This window comes from Gallus gallus, chromosome 20, assembly GCF_016699485.2.
Source record: "Gallus gallus isolate bGalGal1 chromosome 20, bGalGal1.mat.broiler.GRCg7b, whole genome shotgun sequence".
Taxonomy (NCBI): domain Eukaryota; kingdom Metazoa; phylum Chordata; class Aves; order Galliformes; family Phasianidae; genus Gallus; species Gallus gallus.
This window is the reverse complement of record NC_052551.1, coordinates 6,829,711-6,852,037: the sequence shown is the minus strand read 5'-3', so window position 1 is coordinate 6,852,037 and position 22,327 is coordinate 6,829,711. Positions and strand designations below refer to the sequence as shown.

Here is a 22,327-nt window from a genome sequence, read left to right as displayed (position 1 = left end):
CAGTAGGAAAAGACGATCCCACCTCCCCCTTCTCCTTCCCCTCCCACTCGTTAATTTCCTCGAGCAATTCTCTGGCAGAGATCCTAGCAGCATTTGAGTTGCCCAGAGCTTCCTCATGTATCTGCTGCACCACTCCAGCCACTGCACGTGAGGACTGAACTCCATTCCCATCACCTCCAGAGGGCAACACATGTGAAGAACAGCAGCATCCCACCTGCTCACTCCCCTTTTTCATGTAAATGAAAACATATTTACCAATTAGGTTTTGAAATCAAAGATTCCATTTGTACGTATAGAGCAAGAGAGGGAGAATACTGTCTCAGAAGCAGAACACTGCAGGAGCACAGATGTTGCCATGCTGCTCCTGCACCAGGCTGTGTCCTCATGGTCCCACAAAGGTCAATAGCTTCAGAACTAGGAATTTTACTGAAAAAAAGAACTGATAACTGAGGTTGGTGTTCACGGTACCTGAGCACTGGTGGGTGGGTTCCTGCCAGCTAGAAATGCTTTCGGCTCTTGAAATCTGGGCTCCTGAATCCTAAGCAGTGCCAAATGTTAAGATTGTAAGACTGCATCGCACAGCCAATAAATACTGCGTTAACATACCAGTGGATTGCAGTACACATCTCTGGTCAAGAATGAAAGTTTATTTATGGCAATATAAGAATACTGCCATTAATCTGAGGTTCTGGTAACCTGCATGCCAGAACTCTGGAGAGGGCTGTTATTAGCTTGGCAAATTTCAAAGCCTTCCCAAGCACTGGATGCCTCTAAGTGATAGAACTGTGCAGTGTCAGAAGGCATTGTAACTGACCAGTGAACATACTCCCAGTTCCCACACGTCTGCCTCAAAGCTCCCAGTTACTCAGGCCCAGCTGGAGGCATGGGGATGTGCGTGTTTTCCATTAGTATTCACAAAGCCTTTGCAGAAAGATGGAGGGAGTCTGGGGAACAAAGGGCTGGGACTCCCGAAACAAAGGATTTCCACCCAACTGACAGTTTGGCTTCGGGAGCTTCAAATCAAGATTGTCTCCCTTACATTTCTCTTTTTTGTACAGCTTCTAGAAAATAAGTATGAAAAGAATTGCTAGTGTTCAGAGCTTCCCAGCTACAGCTCTGACACGCTGACAGAAATGGCATTTTAAAGAGTTTCCATCAAAAAGCCCAAGTGGTGGAGCCCAGGAAGCTGAGCAAAACTTTTAAGACCGTGTCCTTAGGGAAGCCTCGCTCAGAGCCAGCGAGGTAGAGGACTTCCCATCTACCCGGTTAAATGTGAATCACTGCTGTTTGATTAAAGATGATCTTTCCAGTGCTTTTCTGCCTCAACCGTGCTGTTTTGACGTACTAGTTCAAGATCTGTCACATTAATTACAAGAATGAGCTCTGATGCAGAGCTCCAACACTAGCAGCAACAACAACACCAAAATTACAAATCTCCAACTCATAAAAACAGAGCTTTAATGAGATTAGTGGAGATGACTGGAGGAGATGGCACGTCGCATAGGCAGGATGAAACAAGCCTTGTTGCCTGCATCCAGAGCAGCTTGCTGGGGGTCTCTGAGCCCTTTGTAAAGATGACAAAGTTTGGAACCCACCTTTGACACTGAAGTGATGAAGGGGGGAGTAGAAACGCTGCAGCCTCAGAGGTATGCAGGAGCCAGGAGCTTAACTGGGGCTCAGGGTGCAGATCTCAGCCCTGCCACAGCTGGGGACTCTGTGTGACATCAAAGTGCGAAGGCAGATAACAAATTATTGATACTTTGAGCTAAGGCAGCACATAGCAATTACAAAGATTTGCTACTCAAAACCCTGGGGGGCAGGAGTTGTTCTTTTCTATGGAAATGACCAGAAAAACTTTAGATCTCCATTTAACCTTCAAATTATCCTTTTTCTTTTTTTCAGACACTCAAGCTACCGAATTTGTGTAATACCTTCAGGTCAACTCAAGTTTATGCATTCAGGTTGAAGAAAACAAACAAAAACCAACAAACAGACCAAGAAACAAACAAGAAAAAAACCCAACCCACCAAAGCCTTGGTTTTGAGAATTGCACTTAGCAGGAAATGAAAAACATTCATTCTCACCAACTGTTCTCACTTAGAAAGTGTCCTCAACTGCTTCTAACCAATCCTACTTCCTAAAAAAGAAGTGAGAAGCAGAAATACTGCTTTCCCCCCAAAACCTTGGGTTTTCACAGCCCACCTCCCGCTAGGACCATGGCTTGTTTTACAATTGCGTGGCTCCTGTGACTTCAGGCAGTGGGCACCCAATCAAAACAGCTGCCCAAGGACTCTGCACCTGAGCCATTGCCTTAATGAATGAATGGAAGATAAGACCAACAGGGGCAGCGGAGCCAGCAATGGGTTCATGGTTTGGGTAGAAACCCAAATGATAGGGCTTTCAAACTCTTTGCAGCTTTGGGATAGATCCCAAAACAATTTATAATCCAGACATCATCTTCTCCCAGTCCTATTTACTGAAGTAACAAGAAACTGTGTTTCCCATGGCACCCTGGGCATGTTATTATACTATGTAATTTCCTTCTGCAAAAACCCAATTAACTGTACATGTCTGTACCCATTCTGCCAACTGTATCATTTTATAATTTTAGAACAGTGCAAACTGCCGGGGAGTTATCAGTAAGAACTGCTTTGCAATAATTAATAGATGCAAAGATGAAAAAAGGAGCAAGATAGGCGAACAGATTAACACAGTCAATTAAAATGTAGCTATCTCCAGGCCCAAGATTTGTTAAAAGCAGTTTGCTTATTAACCTTTCCCCATCTCACCCCCTGTGACAGAGGGCAAGACAGAGGCTGAACATGAACTGATGTGAGTGCTGTATGGATTTCCATCCCCTTGCTCCTAAGGGACTGGAACTCGAGTGCAAGCAGCTGTGATTGTAATTCGGGAATCTCAAACCATCTCTGACCCCTCTTCCTTTCACCTCTGAACAACAGGTGACAGAGTCATGGTGACAAAAACCTTCTGTAATTGGCACTTCTCTGCAGGCACATAAAGCCCTGTGTAGATCTGGCTACCTTATGGCCTTCCCTTGTGAATCCAGGGTGGACAGCACTGGCCCCATGGTGCTGCTACCTCTATGTCTAAGATGACCTTCAGAATTCCAGCCTACAGCCCCTGGGAGAGCACTGACTTCCACTGGATCCCTGTCTGCTCAGTGTGGGGCTGTTCAAAACACTGAAGACATGTAAATGTTCAGCTTTAACTTTCCTCTTTTGGGCACCTTTGGAAAATGCACGCTTGCTCAATTGCTCCAAGCAATTTCGTTCTTCTGAGAACAGTGGGATTTGGTCTAACATAGGAACACAGAGCAGAACACGGAACGTGAAATAAGAAACTGCTCCATTCTAGAAACATCTGCAATTAACAAGGAATCTGAATGCCTGCTTTTCATACAAATTTCAGGTAAGACTTTTTCCTCTCCGATTTCAAGTGAGGAACTGCTTCTCCTAACCATCTCCCCTCAGGCTTCTCTCAGAGACCCTGATATGATTTTCCCATTACTTTCCAAGACAAGCCTGAAGTGACAGCTTATCCATCAAATCCTGAAGACAGCAAATGAGAAGACAGCCCAAGAGACAGACAGAGGAGGGGCCCATTCTGCAGCAACCTCTCCATCATGCCGGGAGCTATGGCTGTTCTGCCTTCCAGCACCATAGAAGCTGCTGAGCGCGTGCATTGCCCTTCAGTCTGGCCCAAGGCTGTGCCTTTGTGAGGAGGGTTGAAAGATTTGGGTGGCTGTAAAGAAATCTAAACCCATAACACATCCTTGCAGGTGAGTAAGGTTACTTTCCAAATGGAAGAAAGAGAAAACAGCTTTTGCATATCCATGAGGTTGAAGGAGAGCTCTGTGTTTATGTTGCATGCATTCACTTCCTACCAAAGATACCCAGGAATTAATAAATCCATTGCAGTCATACAGAGTACATAAAAAACTGCAGGATCAGAATCCTGGAAAATGCATTTGCTTAATTGCATGGCTTCTACATTTCCCAAAGAAGGACTTCAATACACTCATTAAGCCATTCTTACGGAAATGTGCCGCCATAAAGCAAACATATCCGCCATTGCATTTGCACAATTACAGCTGTTTAATAAACCATTCCCGATATGTAAATGTAGCAACCATTCCTGTATTGCTGTTTTGGAAGCCATTTCTGGCTGTTTGAAATGCCGAACGGAAGTTCATTTGGAGAAACACAAGATTACATTGCACTTCTCATGGAACCTATTAGCAGAGCAGTGCCTCCGTCAGCTCCTGCCCTTTCCAGCCTGCCCATTTCAGCAGCAATCCTCCCACCCAGCCCTCCTTCCTTCCTGCCCACTGGCACAGAACGCTGCACACCTCGTGCTGGGAGCACTGCGCCTCGGTGCTCCTCAGGGCTCATGTGGTCATCAGGTGGTGAGGAACCCAAACCCTGCTTCTCCCTCCTGTGTGCTCCCTTCTCCTTTGAGGATGCAGGTGACACGTGGGTCTGCTGCTACTGCACTGCTTTTCCTGCTCAGGGCAGCCGCAGTGCGCCGCGATATGTCAGTGTGCCACCAGTTCTACATTATGAACATCAATTACTGACTCCAGCTATGGCAAACACTCTCCTTCCTCTGACATCCACACCCATATACATTTCATTGCACTTTGGTTTTTTAATTGTTAATTCTGTTTCCCGGAACCCTCTGTGATCCACCATTACTGTTGCAATTCTGACTGTTGAAAACAAAACAAAAGTCTGAATGGAGCTGAATGAATTCTCAAACCCAAAGCTCCCATCTGCCATCAGTCTGTGTTATGACACAGAAATTAAGCCACACAGCTGACACACTAAAGAATTATCCACACACGCCCTGTGAGCCTGCATCCAAAGTTTGGTTGTGATTTTAAGGCCATTACCCATGAGGAAGAGTATCAAACTATTTGAAGAAGAAAATTCCCACCCAGGATTGCCAGCTGTCCTCATACTGCTGTGTCCAAATGAGCACAGCCAATGCCCACAGAAGGCAGCTGAGAGGGAGAAGTGGGAGAGTCAGCTCTTGGGCACACAATTGTGCCTGAGCATCCTTTGTGAAACCACTCACTCGTGTATCCCCTGAAGTGAAATGAGGCCCTAAGCCACTCTCCTTGTTAAAACATTTCAGAGATCTGCTTCCACATTGCATCCACCTGCTAGACTGAGATAATAACAGAGGGAGAAAACAATACCAAAATGTAACAGCATCCTGTTGTCACATCAAAGAAACCCAGAATTTCTCCAGCTAGTATCCACACAACCAGCAATTGGTTCCTGGAAATGCACTGCCCCATCGGAGCACCTGTCCCCGCATATGGGATGCAGAAATGGTCACAGGCTCTGGTTTGGAGGAGCCCAGAAGAGATGCAGACACATCTGCGCTCAGCAGGAAGGGGCTCAGCTGCACTCTGTGCTCTCCAGTGTGAGCTCCTAGTGCTCAGAGAACATCCCCAGCCTGCAGATGAGGAGGAAAGCACAGGGTTACATGAGCCAGAGCATCTGGCAGGATGGGCTGAGCAATTCCCATTTCTCAGAAATCTTCTGCCCCATCTGCAAAGGACTAATGGGGAAAGCATGGCACAAGGAATAACCCGGGAGCTGGTTCATCAGTGTGAGGATTGGTGTGGGAGCAGAGGAAGGTTAAAGCCCATTACTGCTGGCATCTCCCTACAGCATCCTCCCAGTAACCTGGAAGCACGCAGCTATTGGTACAGAAAGGCAGTGGCAAACCTCAAGTAAAACAAGAACAGTAGCAGCAAAACACCAACGTGCAGAAACAGAGCCTTGCTGAACTCTGCACAGATCTCAGCACAGAGTCAGCTCTGCAGCCTGAGGATGAGGGAATGCTGAAAGGGAAACTGCCCTATTTCCAGCATGGGCCAATTATGGAACTCTTTAATCCAGGGAGTGTGGGATCAGATGCTGTGCCTGAACTCATGGAAAAAGGCAACACTGTGATGTTTGTCAGCAGATGTGCACAAAGTGCACCACGGTTCCAGCTTTCTCCCTTTCCAGTATGTCTCCAAGATGTTTACAAGATGCAGAAAAGCACATCCCACCCTGAACGTGTATCCAGGTCCCATAACGTCATGGTAACTTGTGGGCATGCCCCACAGGATGTGAGAACTGTAGCAACATGAGCAGAAGCCCGGAGGCCCTGAAGATCCATGCGGATATTAAAAGATGGTGACTCACAGAACATATGGAACAGCCTTAGAAGTGAATGCACTGCACCCAACTTGAAATGGGAAAAACAGCATTTAAAACAAAGAAACAAAACAAACAAACAAAAAAGAAAAGGTCACCCTCTTGCTGATTTTTGTTCTCGTGGTTTGAAGCTGCAGTAGGTATTTACAGAACAGAATAATCACTGCTGGTTCAGAATCCCCTCTCCCTTCTCACCTCTACTCCTACGCTTGCAGTATCAACACCATCACCAAGCAACCAATGTTGTGGCTGGAGAGGACTTGAGAAAAACTTCCTCTAAAACAAAAAAAATAAATAAACAAAAAAGAAGAGTCAGCGATCTTCGTATTTAAATACTCAAAATATTCAGAATGAAGGATAAAAACGTGCTTTGAAAAGCTAAAGATAACAGAACAGCCCTATTTATGGAGGAATATTGCTAACTCCTACCAATAAAGCACAATGTACTCAATTCCTCTAGACCAGAAAAAGCAGCTTTGTCTTTAGAGCAAAAGGGATATTTAAGGAAATTAAGGAGTTCTGTAGCTCTTTTTTTTTTACCTCTGACTACAGAGCTTTCTGGGCACATTATATATATATATATATATTCTTTCCAAATGCATAAGGGTTTTTTCCTTAGAAAAGAAAGCAGCTTCTCATACATTAAGATAACTGCAGAAGCTGGGCCCCACATATCAGGGAGCTGACAGGTCTTCTGAATATCTCATGCTGAAAAATGCTTTTTTACCGTCTTGTTCCAAACACAGAAGGAAAGTGGTTGAATCAGAACCTGAACACTACAGGATCAGCATGAAATATAGCAAAATTCTCCCAAGCTGCCCTTGTCTCTCCATCCCAAGTCAATGAGAGATTTCTCTGCAGCTGAGCAAAACCACATGGCTTCTTCAGTGGTCCTCTTTAATGGTTTTAAGATGTCCTGGATTTTTGCTTGGTTTTTCATCATTAAAAATTGTGATTTCTCAGCTAGAGAACAGAGGGAAATCTTGTACCACTAGCAGAGCTTAATTTTCCTTTTACATACAGCCAGCTCTGGAGCTTTAAGTTTATTTGGTCTTCCTTTCATCCGAAGGCAGGTGGTTCCTGGGAGGTGAGCTGCACGTGCACAACTGGCAGTGCTGATCAGTGCTGTCCATCAGGATGATTTATGAGACGAGGACTAAGCAGGCTCCTGGCTTCCTGCGCTTGCCGTGGGAGATGTTCTCCTGTTGATACCCAATGGTGAAAGGTTTTTGGCGTTGTCATGGGAACGGCTGTCATCCTCAGTGCACAGCCTCTCCTCTGCATGAGGCTGCCTTTCTTGTTTATTGTAAAAAGCCATTTTTCAAGAGTGTTTTGCCTTGGGTTTTCAATAATCTTATCTTTCCCAAAACCCGGGCTGTAGAGATTGTAATGATGGACAGTGATAAAGTCCCTAGAGGGAAACAGGCAGGGCCAGTATTTGTCTACACCACGAGGTAATTTTCACTTGCAGGAGAAGTGATTTGAAAGCTGCATTATCTTCTCCTACTTAAAAGGCTCACTCTTGCTCTTTCTCACACACACTTGCACCTTTCTTTACTTCCCCCTGGAATTCAGTAGTTTGAAGTTACTCAAGGTGAGAAGCCGAAGCCAGCACACTGTGCTGCCCTTCTTAAGATGTGCTGATATATTTGCAAAGTCTCCTTTCATTGAGTGATGTAACCAATGTAGAAATACAACTTCTACAGTGCTCCTGCATCTCTAGGCTACAGTGGCAGGAAGAGAAATCTGGAAGTTCTACCATGCAACCACCAGTGGCTCTTGATATGTCTTCACATTATCAGCTCAAGGATGAGGCAATAACATGAAGACACGCCGACCAACAAGTCACCGAACATAGCAACAGACTACCTTATGCTTACTGATGTTGGATCACAGCTGTATCACAAGCAGGACCCCAGGAGAAACCCACTACTGATGGGCAGGAACAGCTCTCAGATATATCAGACTGAGCCACGTGTGAACCTAGCTGTCACAGCAGATCTTTGATTTAAGAATGGAAGCAGGAGAAATAATTTTTTGTCAATTAAAAATGACCTTTTTTCCTCCAATATTCTCCATGAAACAGAAACTTGAAAATAATGAATGGAGGAGTGTAGAGGAAACGCTGAGTCACAGCTTGAAGCAGTGATTGAGCACCTGGTGGGAAGGAAGGGCCAGCCCAGGGCAGCTCAGCTGCATGCAATGTACCTGAGTGACCAGAAGGGCTGGAGCCAGGATCCACCCCTTCCTAGACCTCATTTAAGCGTTGGTAGTGGAGGTGAGGGTATCTTGTTGGGGACCCCTCTCTACTGGAGGCCTTCTAAAGGTAAGCTGCTCTTTTTCTTCTCTTCTTTTGTGTCTTGTGGCTGCTGCATTTGGGCTCGTTCTCATTTGCTGCAACCGAAGGCTTTGTCACCCTGCTCTTATTGTGGTTCTTTCCATCATATTGTAGTGTTACACTTGGCAAGTCAGCCAGATACTCATTTATGATGGTTCACCTAAAAAAACATATATATATATATATATGAATTGGTCACTGTACCCCTCCAAATATACTAAAAGAGGAACTCCTGGGGGAAACCCTGGGGTTCCTGGGGTCCCCATGGCTAAGCACTGCTCAGACTATTGAAGAATGGAGACCTAAATGGGACAGTGGTCCCATTATTAAATCCCCTTCAAAAATGGCCAACTTCTTGAATAAATTAGGACAAAACTTTTTGACAACTGAGGAAGGAGTAGCAGCAGCCATGCCACAGCAGATGCTGTTACTACTCACCATTAACACACATTCATCCTCAGAGGAAGAGTTAAAGGATGAAAATGAGCTTTTAAAAGCTTGTATTAGAGAACTGGAAAATAAAACTACATCTTTGAAAGGGCAAACTGCCCCACCTTCAAGTGGAACTTTCCCTTTGTAATTAAGACTAATATCACTAGAAGGGGAAAAGGACTTGGAGTCTTAAAAACTCATTTGTTCACTAGACCCTGAAGCATGAGGGTGTTCCACAAATGTTGGGGTCAAGGAGGGTGTTTCACAACACTTACTCATGGCAGGTGCCAATCAGCATTTCCTGAAAGACTCCAACAAAATGGATTAATGCCAGGGCTAAACATTTGACAAGTACTATAGCGATTTTACAAAGGTCTTATATGTAAATATAGTGGAGTATTGCCTATGTACTCAATAAATAAAAGAGATTGCAATTTAAGTGCTTTAAGGTACTACATCATTTCATTGATTATTGTAAAAGCTTCTACTACTTGGCAATATCACGTATAACTATTCAATACAGCCTTTTGCTACCTGATTGGTTCCAATACTGTAGGAGAGGGGCAGCCTGGTGATTATTACGTTTGGAAGACTAAGTTTCTAAGCCTTACTAAGGAGAGATTGCATCTTTTAAAGATTCAGTACTCTTTTCTTAGAGCATCTGGGAAGAGAAAGGAAGGATTTGCATTGTTAACCATAGAACTATGGAATGGTTTGGGTTGGAAGGAACCTCAAGGATCATCAAGCTCTAACCCCCTGCTGCATGCAGGGCCACCAACCTCCATATCTAATACTAGACCAGGCTGAATATTTGAGTTGATTTTTGAAAGCAAAATGTATTTTCAATGGCGGGTTCATTCTGCTGCTGACATGAGCAGCTGCCTGTTCAGGTTGCTGGGGCCCAGCATGGGGCTTCTGCAGAACAAATAAAACCTTCTAGTGACTAAATACTGCTATGATTACATACCTCCACTAAGAAATTGACTTCCAGCTTGATAGAAATTCCTCACTGCTGAAACCAAAACACTGCACTCTAGCTACTTACTCACAAGCCATTCCTCAGCAGGTTGTATCCCTCTGTTCACAAGCCAGAGTTTTCCTGAGCAGGCCACAAAGGTAGGTTATGCCAGACAGTGAAGAACAAGTGGTTTTTTTTTTTTGTTTTTTGTTTCCCCCCCCCCCCCCCCCCCCCCCCAGTCCTGTTACTCTGGGATGAGATCACCCCACTGTGAGTCATTAATTCACAGAGACAGCTTGTAGCATGTAACAAAAAGCAGAGCCTTGCTCTGAAATCCCTACTGTAATGACCAGGAGGGGTCGAGCGCTGCTGGGCTTTGCTGCACTATACATACATACACCTATCCAACTCAACCACTTCTCCTCAGCCCTTTAATGTTTTCACAAAAGATCCTCATCACAGACACCAGATAGTATCTAAACTGGTCATAATTTTGTTTAAGCAGATTCTAGGAACTTACCTGCTGGAGCACAGGAGTCAACAGCAAGATTGGCTGGAACAAACGAGGCAGGCTCAGGCACTGCAGAGATGGCACTACACAGGGTAAGCAGCCTCACACTGAGTGAACACCTCCAGTCTCTTTTATTTCCACTTATAGAAAAGTGTGAATATAAATCAGCACAATATAAAGAAAACAATTCACATATTTTCTAGTAAAAAAAAAAAAAGAAACAAAACAAAAACACAAGGCCACAGCTAGCCTCCATGGGTCCATCTGGAATGACTTGCTATTTAGAACTCCAGGACAGCACTGCATCTGGGGGCAACTCCAAGATGCTCCTTGAAATGTGAAGCCCAACTCCTATTTATCTGTGGTACCTTCAATCCTCACAGATCGGAGCAGGCTCATTTCTAAGTTTTGTCATTACCTCAGCAGTGCAAGATCAACCTTGTGTAAGACTGAGGATCAATATGAAACGAAGATCAATATGAAATGATGAGACTGGGGGAGGGAGGTAAAGAAAAAAGAAGGAAAAGATATACGAGCACAAGGATCCATGAGGAAATGCTATTGCCACAAAAAGGGCACACTTGAGCTAATTCACTTTGTGCTGTTGTGGTTTTTTTTTTTTTAATGAGACTTTAGGAAGCAATAATTAAACTTGGGTTCATAAAGATTTTTTTTCTGTTTTCTTATGTGAGGGAAGGGGTGATCTGAAAGAAGTCACGGGGGTCAAAAAGGCCTCTGTCAGGCAGAAGTGGCTACAGGAATGGATATACAGAGACTGCTACTTCACAGCCAGCCTGATTTCTTTGGAAACTGAGTACAGCACTCAGCGTGACCCAGTGCAGACAGCAAACTTGAAAGCAAGCAGCACAGCCTCTGCTGTGGAGAAGTCACTGTTTTGGTTGTGGTTACTACTGCTACTGCGTGTTTGTGCCAGATGAGCCATCACAGAGCTCGCTTGCTGGGACTGTCAGGAGTTAAATGAACAAGAAGCTGTGAACAGAAGGACAGGAGCAAGTGTCCAGCTGGCGAATTCTCTTCCATGTTCCACTGCATCGAGGGTTCCCCACTGCCTGCCAGTGCAACAGCTGATTCCTGAAACACAAGCATAAGAGGGAGAATGTCAGCATGCTGCACTGCCACAGCAGGAAGGCACTTGTTCAAGCAGAGCAAATCACCCAGGAAGTTCCATTTAGGTTGCTAACATCAATTTTCACTTCGTAGACCCAATTTTCCACTTCTGCTGCTGTAAAAAAAAAAAAAAAAAAAAAAAAAGTATCTGCAGTGACCCCCACAGGGTTATAATAACATGAAGCAGACCACAACCAGTCCTCCCAGGAACACCGGACTGGAAGAAGCCAGAGCAGCACATGGTGCAGGTGTTGAACCCAAAAAGAGTCAGAGAAACATTCTGCAAGGCTCCCACCGCTGCATGGGCAGGAAGATGAAAAGGAGAAGATAGAGGGGGGGAAAAAAAAAAAACTATTCTTCTTAAGGAGAAGATGGGGGGGGGGGGGGGGAACCCACCCAAAAAACCCAAACCACAACGCTTTTCCTTCAGGCAGTCCATCAATACCTTGACCAGATCTGAACAGAGAAATACCCTACTAAAACAACCAAGCAGATTCACAGGCTATTTGTCACCATCAGTGGCTGCAGAAGAAATGTTGGCTGAGGAGCCACGGAAGAGGAAATTCTGCTGTAGCAGAGGCTCACTGCGAGCAGCAGCAGCACAGGCTTTGTTAGATACTTACTCCCTTACAAGCGTATAGAGCTGGATTTGAACGTGAGACCTGCAAAATTCATCTCTGTGAGCAGCCAAAGAACAAGAAACACACACAGTGTGTTCCCTCCTTAAATTGATGGTGCAGTGGTTTAAAGGAATTCCTCACACCTGTATGTTTCAGCCCTGTCCTTTAGAGATGCACGGATACCACTGTTTGATACCACGTCATGCCCGGTGCAGAGGGCTGCCAGCAGAACAGACAAACAGATTCCCTAACTTGTTTTATAGTTCTGTGGAAGCTGGAATTACTACTGTAGCTCCACATGGCTAACTCTGCCCTTAGTTTAATGAGATGTCATGCCCCAGAGCAGGGCTTTATGCATCACACATGGTTGGAAAAAGGCTCACTGTATTTTTCTCCTGGCTTAAGGTCATTTCAAAATACCACAATCCACAGAGGGAGGATTAAGATCTCTGGTGAAGCAGGCTGCACACAGGGCAGTCCCATACCTTTCAAAACTCTGAGCTGCAGCTTTACCTTTAAAAGGCTTTACTGCTTAAACACATCGGCTAAGCTTGCCAACTCCAGGCTGGCTGGTGGGAAAGGCAGATACTGACTTTGCTATAAATCACGTCCATCCACTCTCTTTCTCCCCCCGCCCAACAAGCATGGGCATAAACTACTGCAGTCTGGATGGACGTTTATGTGCTACCACCACCACAGCTTGCTCCAGATGATGAAGAGCAGCTGATCCGCCTCAACACAGGCTGAGTAACAATTTCACAGATGTCAAGTCTGCTGCTCTGGGCTTTATTTGTAGATCTTTCAGAATATGATGCAAAATTAACAGATCAATTTCCTGGTTTAATACTCCACCTCATTTATCTCATAACCTTCTAGAAGGAAGAAGCCAATCCGAGCCATTGAATTATCCCACCTTATCCTCAACTGATCTGACCACAAATCAAAAACGTTGGAAACTCCTGAGCTCCCACTCATTTCACAACAGGGGTTAAGACAAACGAATCTCTTCTACACAGCATAGGACAGGTGGAAGGCACAGACAACAACCATCTCTCTTCGTTTTGACGCGTTTATAAGCCAGACTCCACTCAGACACAAGAAGATAATTAGGAAATACTCATCAAAATACACCAGCATTGCCGAGTTTATTTTAAACTCTTGTCAGATGTTTTCCTTCCTGAGAGTCACTCTTGGAACAATATCTCGGTGAACTAAATGCTGGCACAAGCTGCTGAACCAACAGCGTGAGCAGAGCGGAGCTCAGGCACAGCGTGGGTGTGACAGCAGCAGCTGTATGTGCATCCCTGCACAGCCTGACAGGCCCAGGGCAGTGCCATGGCATAGGCCAGCCACACAGACTTGCTCTGAGGTCACCAGCAAGCTGTGCCTGGCTCCCAGGCAAGTTGACCAGTAGAGTTGCACAGGTAAAAATTCCAAATGAGGGTGAACTGAGCAAGCAGCCAGACTTAGGAGCAGATGTAAGTGCACTCACACATGCAGCACACTGCATCCCAGGTGCTGGCATCAGCTTTGGCTTCCCATCACCATTTTTTCTCAGGGCAGCAGTTGCCTTCCCATCTTCTTCCACTGTTCTTTCCAAGCATCGTGCTTCTGTTCTCCAGCAAATCCCATCCTATGCCCTCACCACATGACCTTCAAAGCACCGCTCCATGCCAACGCTGCATGCTCAGGGATGCCCACTTACTCTAATCGAAGGCAGAAACCTTTTCACAGACACTTCCCTCATCCCACTCAATGGCTGTCCCCACCAACAGTCCAGCTTCTTCTAAGAGACCACAGGGGTCACTTTTTTCCACCACGTAACCTGGTAAAAAAAGCATATTATTTCTAGAAACTAATTATGGGTTAGTTCCGTTCATATAAAGATCAACATCCTAAGTATTTAATATAGCTGTTATCAAGAAATCAAGCGAGATATTCAGCCCTAGCCAAGAACCAACTTGATTCACCATTGTAGTAAGGTCGCATAGGGTTGAAGAACAACAGACCTTAGGAGGTTATCTAGCAGATGCATGTGGAAGGGAAGGGAGGCTTCATGTGCACACACAGGAGAAGGAAGCTGCAGAGCAGAGACATCACTCATACACCACTTGCCAGCTGCCCACTCACCTCTGACCAAACTGCCCAGCACTGCCAGACCAAGGAGGCATGAAATGCATCTCCATTGTTTTCTGTAGAGCTTTGAGCTTTGTCCACTGCCCATGCCAGCCCACACCAGCACTGCCTGTTCTGCAAGCTTACACTGCTACCTCGGTAATGAACCCAAGTGAATGCACACATTACGTCAGTTGGCATACACAGAGAGCTCATAGCTGCCCAGAAAATGCCACAGACATTAGTTCATTTGATATTATAGGCAGTAACATTGGAGAGGTGAAAGCTTACTGTACTGAAAGCTGTTTTCCCTGCTGGTTTTCACATGTCTATAAGGAGTTCTTATAGACCTACAGCAGGTCTACAGGAACAATTTCTAGGCTTTGCTTAGTTGGGGTGGATTCAAACCAGCTGCTGAGCCACGAGCTGAGTCTTGGTTCACTGAAGTCAGTAAACCAATCACCATTACCACGACCCATCTCCAGCCTTCAGCCTGCCAGCATGGATCAGGTTGCTGTGATCCACACCATCACGTTTTCTCTGTGCTTCTATTCCGCGTACAGTGCTGTTCACCAGATAGCTTGGCAAATGAAAATGCCCTCCTCTTTTTGCAGCCCTGAGAGGAAATGAATTCCTGAATGTATTTTTCATTTCAATTAATCTGATGTTCCTTTCTGGCTCCAGCACTTCAGTAAAATAACATTACTGTAATCGTTTAAAATAACGTTCAGATTGAATGCAAGTAAGAAACCTTCCTAGCCACACCAATAAGTCTTTGTTTCTTCTTTTTGTCTAAAAAGCTTTTGGAACCTTTGTTCACAACAAGCTGAGGCAAGGAAGGAAAAGAGTCCAACATGACTTCCTCTTACTAAAAGCCTGAAACAAACCCTGATAAAAGGGCCATTACTGGTAGTCCTGCTAGTGCATTACTTTTTGTGCTTAAAGCCTAACAAACTCAGTTTAGGGTCCCTAATTCAAACAAACGTGCTTATTTAAACTTCTCTATATGTTTTAAAAGCATTCCTCAGCACAGTGACAGGTAACATCAGCCCAGGCTGTTTTGCAGTTTCATAGAATGCCTTTAACAAACTGACAAGGGGATTAACTTCTAAGAGCATTCTATCTAAGAGAATTGTACCTATGAGGATAAAAGCAATGCATGAGCTGTGCCTCCAGTGACCACAGCAGAGGCTGGAGAGCCAGGATTCCTCTGCTGCTGGCTCTGCCACAGATGTGTCACAGCTTCAAGCCATTCCCTTCACCTTCACTGAAGTCCACCCAATCTGTACACCTTGGGTGCTCCCCATTCATCACCCCAAAGCTTCTTCAGCTTTCCAGGGAAAGGATGCTGAAAGAGCAGAGGTTTAACAGCGCTACCACCCAAGCACAAGTCCCAGCTCTTAGCCCAAGCCCCTAAGCCAGCTACCGCTTGCCAGAAGTACTCATTAAGAGTCACCTGTAGAAACAAAATCCCCAGTTCTTAAAAAATCACCAACACGTTTTGTTTCAGTAGACTGACCTGACAGGACTGTTAACCTTAGAGGTATGGCTGAAGTATCTGTAAGACACCACCACTAAAAATGCATCAACCCACAGCTGTTCCACTTAAAACTCTGTGAGATTTAGCAGACTTAGTGCAGAACTTTCCAGTCCTGGCTCTGCCACTGGTTTAATACTTGACTTTTCTGCAAGAAAGCGATTAGATTTCCAGCCTAACTCATGGTATGCAGCAAGGATCACCAGTTAATACGTGGGCAGTGCTCCAGAGAGCTGAACAAAGCACATTATGAAACTGGGACAAGCAGATCGAGGGAGGAGAATGAAAAATTCAACATGAAAAAAGAAACCCAAACTCTTACCTTTGGCTTCCACTGCCATCCCCATAGCAATGCAGACTCTCAGAGTCTAAGGCCGGGTGCTGACACTCCACGCAGACGGTGTGGCCCTCCCTGAGATACTGCATCCAGTGAGTGTATGAGTGGTGACTGTGCAGGCAGCCCTGCGTGATGGCCACGAGCTGGAACTCCACGCAGTACCTGCAGCCAAAACAACCGTCAAGGGTTACCTTCATAACCAGGTTAGAACCTTCTGCAGCACTGGAAGAGCCAGAGTAAATTCAGCGACCACACATCACTAATTAGAAACAAACAAAGTCCAGCACAAACAGGCAGCCCAAAGGAGCTGAAGTGGCAGAAGGATGAGTTTCCCATGCAATAAGGTAGCAGATTCTGTCTCCTGAGAATTTACTCCTTTCACATAGATCTGTGCAAACAGCCCCTGTTTCCACTTCTGATACCAAGGCACAATCCCCCAAGTCAGCAGCCCTCACAGCCCCACTGGGGCTCAGTGGGAACCCTCAGAGTCCAACAGTGGCCGTATCACTTCTAACCCATGACACCTGTCTCCACACCAAACCTCAATAACATATCTAGACAGAAAAGCAACTCTGGATTAGGAACACACTCTTCTCTCTCAGTAAGGACCCATAAGGTCCAGCTGGTAAATGACTCTCCTAAGGAGAAAAGACAAGTGCTGGACTTCCATTGGTTAAAGCGGTAACAAAGAAGTTCCATCACAGTGAGGACTGCTGAACAGACACATCACACTCCAGTACATTCTCACAGCACTCTCTTGTAAAGGGGCCACTGCTCCACGTTTGGTGATTCTTCCCATTGAAGTCTACTGCTTCTTAAACTGTGCAGTACATATACCATGTACACGTACAGAAACGATGCATGTATAAACATTAACCGTGGTCTGTGGTTAGGAATCTTTTCAAGCAGTATCACTAACCACAGGCATGCGACTTTCAAAAGCTCCTTGCCAGACATCCTCCCGTGTAAAGATAGAGGAGACAAGCACTGAGCACTCAAACTGGACACTCTGCAGAGAGATGTTCAAGGTGGAGTATGACTGTGCCCCTGTGCTGAGCCACCAACTTACCCCACTCTTTCACGGCCATCGGTTGCAGCTCTTTTTTTCCTTGCTTTTCCAAACCCTCCTGTTGTTATAAACGCAGGGACTGCATATATCAAAGAGAAAGAGTACACAGTGTAAGTGGTTATACCACACTGAGGCTGTCAATGTCTGTGAAACAGTGGAGATGGGTCTTTAACGTCACTTGGTTTTATCTTTGGCAGGAGAGAAAAACAAACACAACCGTGTATTTTCCTGCTATTGGTTCCCACCAACCATTGCACTGAGAAGAAAATCTGTATTGCAGCCAGATTTTTGCTTGAGTAGTGTGAGCCTTCTTATCAGGCACACCCAAAGCCAGAGGAGGAGGCAATATTTACCATTGGCATCAAAGCAACAGGTTTGATAAAGGCAGTTGTAGCTAAATTCCAGACTGGACAGGTTTTGACCCCAAAATACCAGCAGTTCTTTCAAAATAATCAGTAAGGGTATGTGATAGAAATCAACCTGAACAAACTCAAATCAAACCTTTCCTCCAGAAAATAGCAGGAGGTTTCCCCTGCATGCATCCTGCTCCAAGGGAAAAGGCCATACCTTGCCTTTGATGGGTATTGCTCCTTCATGGCTTTTTGCAGATGACTCATTAATAATAATAATAATAAAAAAAAAATGGCACTCAACACACACTTCCAGAAGTTTTAAACCATCATTAATCTACCAACAATATCAAAATTACCAGAGATCTGCCCTTGTGAGATCATGACAGGTCTGTCATATTTCACTTTTGAAACACACCAGGCCGCAGTAAATGGTAGCAAACTATTTTTAAACACTGTCCCAGGAAGGATATCTCCACACCCCCGAGTGAAGAGCTCAGCTCTCAGTCCCACCAGGCAGACCCGGAGCAAATCTGATGGTGTTTGAAAACAACTCTTTTCAAACAAAGACCAAATCTGCTGGCCCAAACGAGCCCTCCTCTGTTTCCAAGGCACTTACATTTTCAGAGGACTTACTCAGGGACTGTTTACACTCTGTTCCTTGCTCAGTCCAGTACTCGACGCAGCCAGCCCTCTCCTCCAGGGCAGGACATGCCTCTCCTCCATTCCGGGGCTCCTGGATGATGTGCCTCCTCCGGACGCGATACGTCGTCTTGCAGGGCTCTGCACAGCCACTCCAGGCGCTCCACTGAGATACAACACAGGGGATAACTGGAAGAGTAAGAAACAAAGGGTGTGGAACGTTCCAGAGATGAGTTTTCCTGCTTTCCCAGCTGTGCCGGTAGGTCTGTTCCCAGAAGCTCCAGCCACCCAAAGCAGTCCAGGCTGCATAGGGCCACTCACCTCCTGCTGCACTGCTGTGAGCTCCAGTGCAAATGCACGTGTGCCGGGGAACTGAGAACGTTTTGTATTAGACTGAATCAAACCGAGCTGTAAGAGAAGGATGGTGAGCGAGAGCAGGGGTGAATGCTTCCAGCTCTTCAGTGGCCACAGGAGCACAGGGAGACACCGGGGACCATCCCCCACCTTCACTGTCCTGACAACACTGCTAAGAAACAGTTCTGCGGATGCTCAACCGCACGTTTGTTATGAGAGCACAAGATTACCTGAGACAAAACATTTCACTGCTCCTCTGTCCGCTCTTCATCGGTGAACTGCACCATCTGTCCTGACTGAGCAGAAGGCAAAAAGAGAGCAGCATTCCAATGCTGGCTGTGCTGGCATCACTGCTTCTCCTGGCAGGACCCTGGCTGGCTGCCCTAGCAGCCGTGCTTGGCCAGCACAGGAGCTCCTGGCTGCCATCAGCGGCGGTGCAGCCTCACATGCCTTCTGTAATTAACTGTGTCTCACAACTCAATCTTCCTTGCCTGACTGAGAACAGTAAGAGGAGCACGCGGGCACAGAGAAGCTGAGTTCTCATTACGATCCCATTTTCCCTCATATTTGGGTGGCCTCTATTCACTTTATCTCGGGTAGCTGTCAGTATTCACCGCTGGGCACAGTGGGTGGAAAGCTGTGCTGTGCCACATTGCCACAGGAATTCCTGAGCTGCCCAAGACGTTTTTTGGGTTCCTCGAGTCAAATGGGCTTCTTCTGGAAAGTCCCCTCATGGCTCCAATATATTCTCCATCAGCTACAGCCCCACTCCTTGCAATCATATAACTGCTGCTGCCAACCGCTGCCTTCCTGAGCAGCTCAACCCTGATGCCTCCATGTGCTCCCTCATGGCACACAGATAAGCCCTAATTACTGCATTAACCTCGTTCAAAACCACCACTTGTCTTCAGAAACTTTAGGGAGATCTTTCAAACACTGCTGCTTTTCTCCGTCCAAGGAGAAAACCCATTCAAAGATTAGGTATGAAAGCAATTCTCTAACTAAGATGCAGCAATATACTATAAAAAGGCATGTGCGCTGGCTTGTATGCTGTTCCACCTTATCCTCCCCTCGTGCATCCTATTTATTTGGAATCTTCCACTCTTTTCAGTTCCATTCGGCTTCAGACATTAACGTAAACGCCATAATATTTTGCCTTAAAACCAGTTTGATAAAGGAGTTCTGTAAAGAAAGAAAAGTCCCGAAGGAAGGCCGGGCTGCAAGGCGGACTCAGGAGAAGCGACGCGGCGCTGACCCCGCGTACAGCCCCGTGCGCGGCGCTGCAGTACCGCCGGAACGCCACGGGGCGGCAGCACTGAGCTCAGTGCCGGGACAGAGCGCGGCGGCGGGCAGAGCGCCCGGTGCCCTTCGCCACTTCCTCGTGCGTCCGGCCGCGTGTCTCAGCGCCCCTCTGTGACACGGGGAAACACGCGACGGGCTCCTGCGGGTACCGCCTGCGCTGTCAGAGCGGTACCGGAGGGCACAGCCGGCACCGCAGCCTCAGGACTATGCGTGTTTAGGATCCCACGGGCATCACCGCTCCCTGCCGCGCTCAGCAGCGGTCTGCAGAGCCGCCAGCCCGTGCTGGCATAGTCTTTGGGCTGAACTGTCAATTGAAGAAGGCAGCTGAACCACGGGAACAGCTGCCTGAAGCAAACTGCGAAGGCGCAGCTATTCAGCTTAAAGAACAAGAACAGAAAAAATAAAGACCAAAGAAATGCGTTATGTGAGCGGATAGGGCTCCGTGAGGATGCTGTCCGTGGGAAGGCAATACGGGACGGCTCCACTCGCTAAAATAACGCCTCCTGAGCTCACAGCCCCCCCCGGGCACCGCAGCCGAGCCGTCAGCAGAGCGCACCCGGCAGCCCTCGGTGCCGTCACGGGGATGCAGCCGGCTCCAGCCTAACCTCTGAGAGGCACAGCGACGGCTTTCTGCTCACCTGGGCAGGCCTGGGAGTAATCGTGGCAGCAGTCGAGGGTGTGCTCGCACGCCTGGTCGCAGTAGCACGGCCCGTAGGAGCCGTCGGGCCGCCAGCCGGTGCTGCGACAGGACGGGGTGCGGCCCGGGCAGCACAGCCCCAGGGCGGCACAGCCGGCGGCGGCGGGACGCGGAGCCGGGAGGAGGAGGAGGAGGAGGAGGAGCAGTGCTGGTGGTGGTGGTGGTGGCGGCGGCAGCGCGGCGGCACGGCCGGGGCAGCGCGGCATGGCGGGGCGGCACGCAGGGCAGCTTCGGCCCCGGCTCACGGAGCTCCGCGCCCCGCCGCTTTCGGACGCTGGGAGGGAAGGAGCCGTCCCGCCTCCCAGAGCGAAAGGCGACGGGCGGCGGAGAAGGACCGCCCGTCTGAACGCTGCCCTGGGCCGGGAGGGCAGGGCTGAGCCGGGCGGAGGGCTGGAAGCTGCGGCCGGGCGCGGGCTGAGCGCCGGGCTCGTTGCGGTTCCTCTTTTGCTTTTGTTTTCCTGGAGGCGCCGGAATGTTTCCGTGCCTCTGTGGCACCTCGCGGTGCCCGTGCAGAGTTCTGTGTGTGCGAAGTTATAAAAGTACAGGGCGTGATTTCCGCGCTGACTGCCAGCGCTTCGGAAATCATCCTGAAGGATATCAGGCGAACCAAACGGCCAAAGAGACCGCTGTTCCCCACGCTGGGCTCCAGCACACCTGAGGAGCCGTTCAGCAGCCGAAGCTCTGTCCCCTCTCGGCTCAGTGGCTGTAAGCAGCCCCTCTCTGCAGAATTACTCTGAATTGTCTGCTTACTTTCAAATGCGAAGAGCTTAAAGCGATTAGAGCCACTCCTGTGAATTATTCAGCCGTTCAGGGGGATGCGAAAGGCTTTGCTCTAACTTCTCAGACAGACCTGCTGTAAAATATTGATCGCAACAGCTGTTACACCTCGCTGAATGGTGAGCTGGGATTTATAAAACCCACCCACTGACTTCTGGTGACTGATTATGCCCTGGTACTCTTGGAAAGGGTAGATAACAGCAGGACAAGGGGAAATGGTTTTAAGTTGAGGGAGGGAAGATTTAGGTTGGACGTCAGGGGGAAGTTCTTTACAAGGAGAGTGGTGAGGTGCTGGAACAGCTGCCCAGAGAGGCTGTGGATGCCCCGTCCATCCCTGGAGGTGTTCCAGGCCAGGTTGGATGGGGCCCTGGGCAGCCTGGACTGGTATTAAATGGGGAGGTTGGTGGCCCTGCCTGTGGCGGGGGGGGGTTGGAGCTTCGTGATCCTTGAGGTCCCTTCCAACTCGGGCTATCTGTGGGCAGTGCTGGAGGCAGAGCGTTACCTGGTTACCAAACCAGGCAGAACATGGCAAAATATTCCAAAAAGATAAGAAATAGGAGGAACTTCAGCTTCTCTGTGTGCCTGCAGAAACCTGTGTCAAAGAAAAGATGGCTCATTTTCTTGGCAGTGGTCCGATATTGTCTCTTTGGAAATCACACACGTAACAAATCCTGCAATGGGCAAGAGACAAAAAAGGCAGGAGAGGAAAGGGCAGAGCACTAAAACAAGAGGCTGCAGGGTCTAGGAAGCAGGAACACAGAGATATCAGGTGTGTCAATTCCTGCCTCTGCCCATGAGTCACTCACTGACCACGGGTAGGTCATTCAATCGATGCATGGCTCATTCTTGATCTAGAACAGGAAAATCAACATTCAAAAGGAGATTGCATTACTCAACTATTAGTCCACACAAACCAGAGGGCTG

The 22,327-nt window shown here is 47.2% G+C and overlaps 1 protein-coding gene and 1 long non-coding RNA gene across 4 annotated transcripts; both read right to left on the bottom strand.

Moving 5' to 3' along the window:
• Positions 1 to 1,426: 1,426 nt before the first annotated feature.
• On the bottom strand, positions 1,427 to 10,176 carry LOC121107334. Of its 2 annotated transcripts, XR_005841275.1 has the most exons (3): positions 7,258 to 10,176; positions 6,432 to 6,512; positions 1,427 to 1,714 (listed from the first exon to the last, which is right to left on the bottom strand). It is a non-coding gene; the product is annotated as an uncharacterized LOC121107334 (long non-coding RNA). The 2 variants fall into 2 exon arrangements; XR_005841276.1 differs by having other exon boundaries at positions 6,432 to 10,176.
• Positions 10,177 to 10,587: 411 nt separating this feature from the next.
• Positions 10,588 to 21,058, bottom strand: RPESL (RPE-spondin-like). 2 transcript variants are annotated; one of them, XR_006931917.1, is made up of 6 exons: positions 20,568 to 21,058; positions 18,268 to 18,462; positions 17,282 to 17,360; positions 16,198 to 16,374; positions 13,929 to 14,048; positions 11,429 to 11,567 (listed from the first exon to the last, which is right to left on the bottom strand). XR_006931917.1 is itself a non-coding variant. In XM_001234391.7 (5 exons), exons 1-5 carry the CDS (start codon positions 20,830 to 20,832, stop codon positions 11,450 to 11,452), a joined length of 834 nt encoding a protein of 277 aa, XP_001234392.4. In that variant the 5' UTR covers positions 20,833 to 21,058; the 3' UTR covers positions 10,588 to 11,449. The 2 variants fall into 2 exon arrangements, 1 of the variants encoding a protein (XP_001234392.4); XM_001234391.7 differs by lacking the exon at positions 13,929 to 14,048 and having other exon boundaries at positions 10,588 to 11,567.
• Positions 21,059 to 22,327: the final 1,269 nt, after the last annotated feature.

Excerpts from the sequence above, each read along its gene's own strand:
- RPESL (XM_001234391.7), bottom strand. The coding sequence starts at position 20,832 with ATGCCGCGCTGCCCCGGCCGTGCCGCCGCGCTGCCGCCGCCACCACCA. Across the intron at positions 18,463-20,567 it reads TTACTCCCAGGCCTGCCCAG|TTATCCCCTGTGTTGTATCT; the intron begins GTGAGCAGAAAG and ends TTACTCTTCCAG. Across the intron at positions 17,361-18,267 it reads AGAGTGTAAACAGTCCCTGA|TCCCTGCGTTTATAACAACA; the intron begins GTAAGTCCTCTG and ends TGATATATGCAG.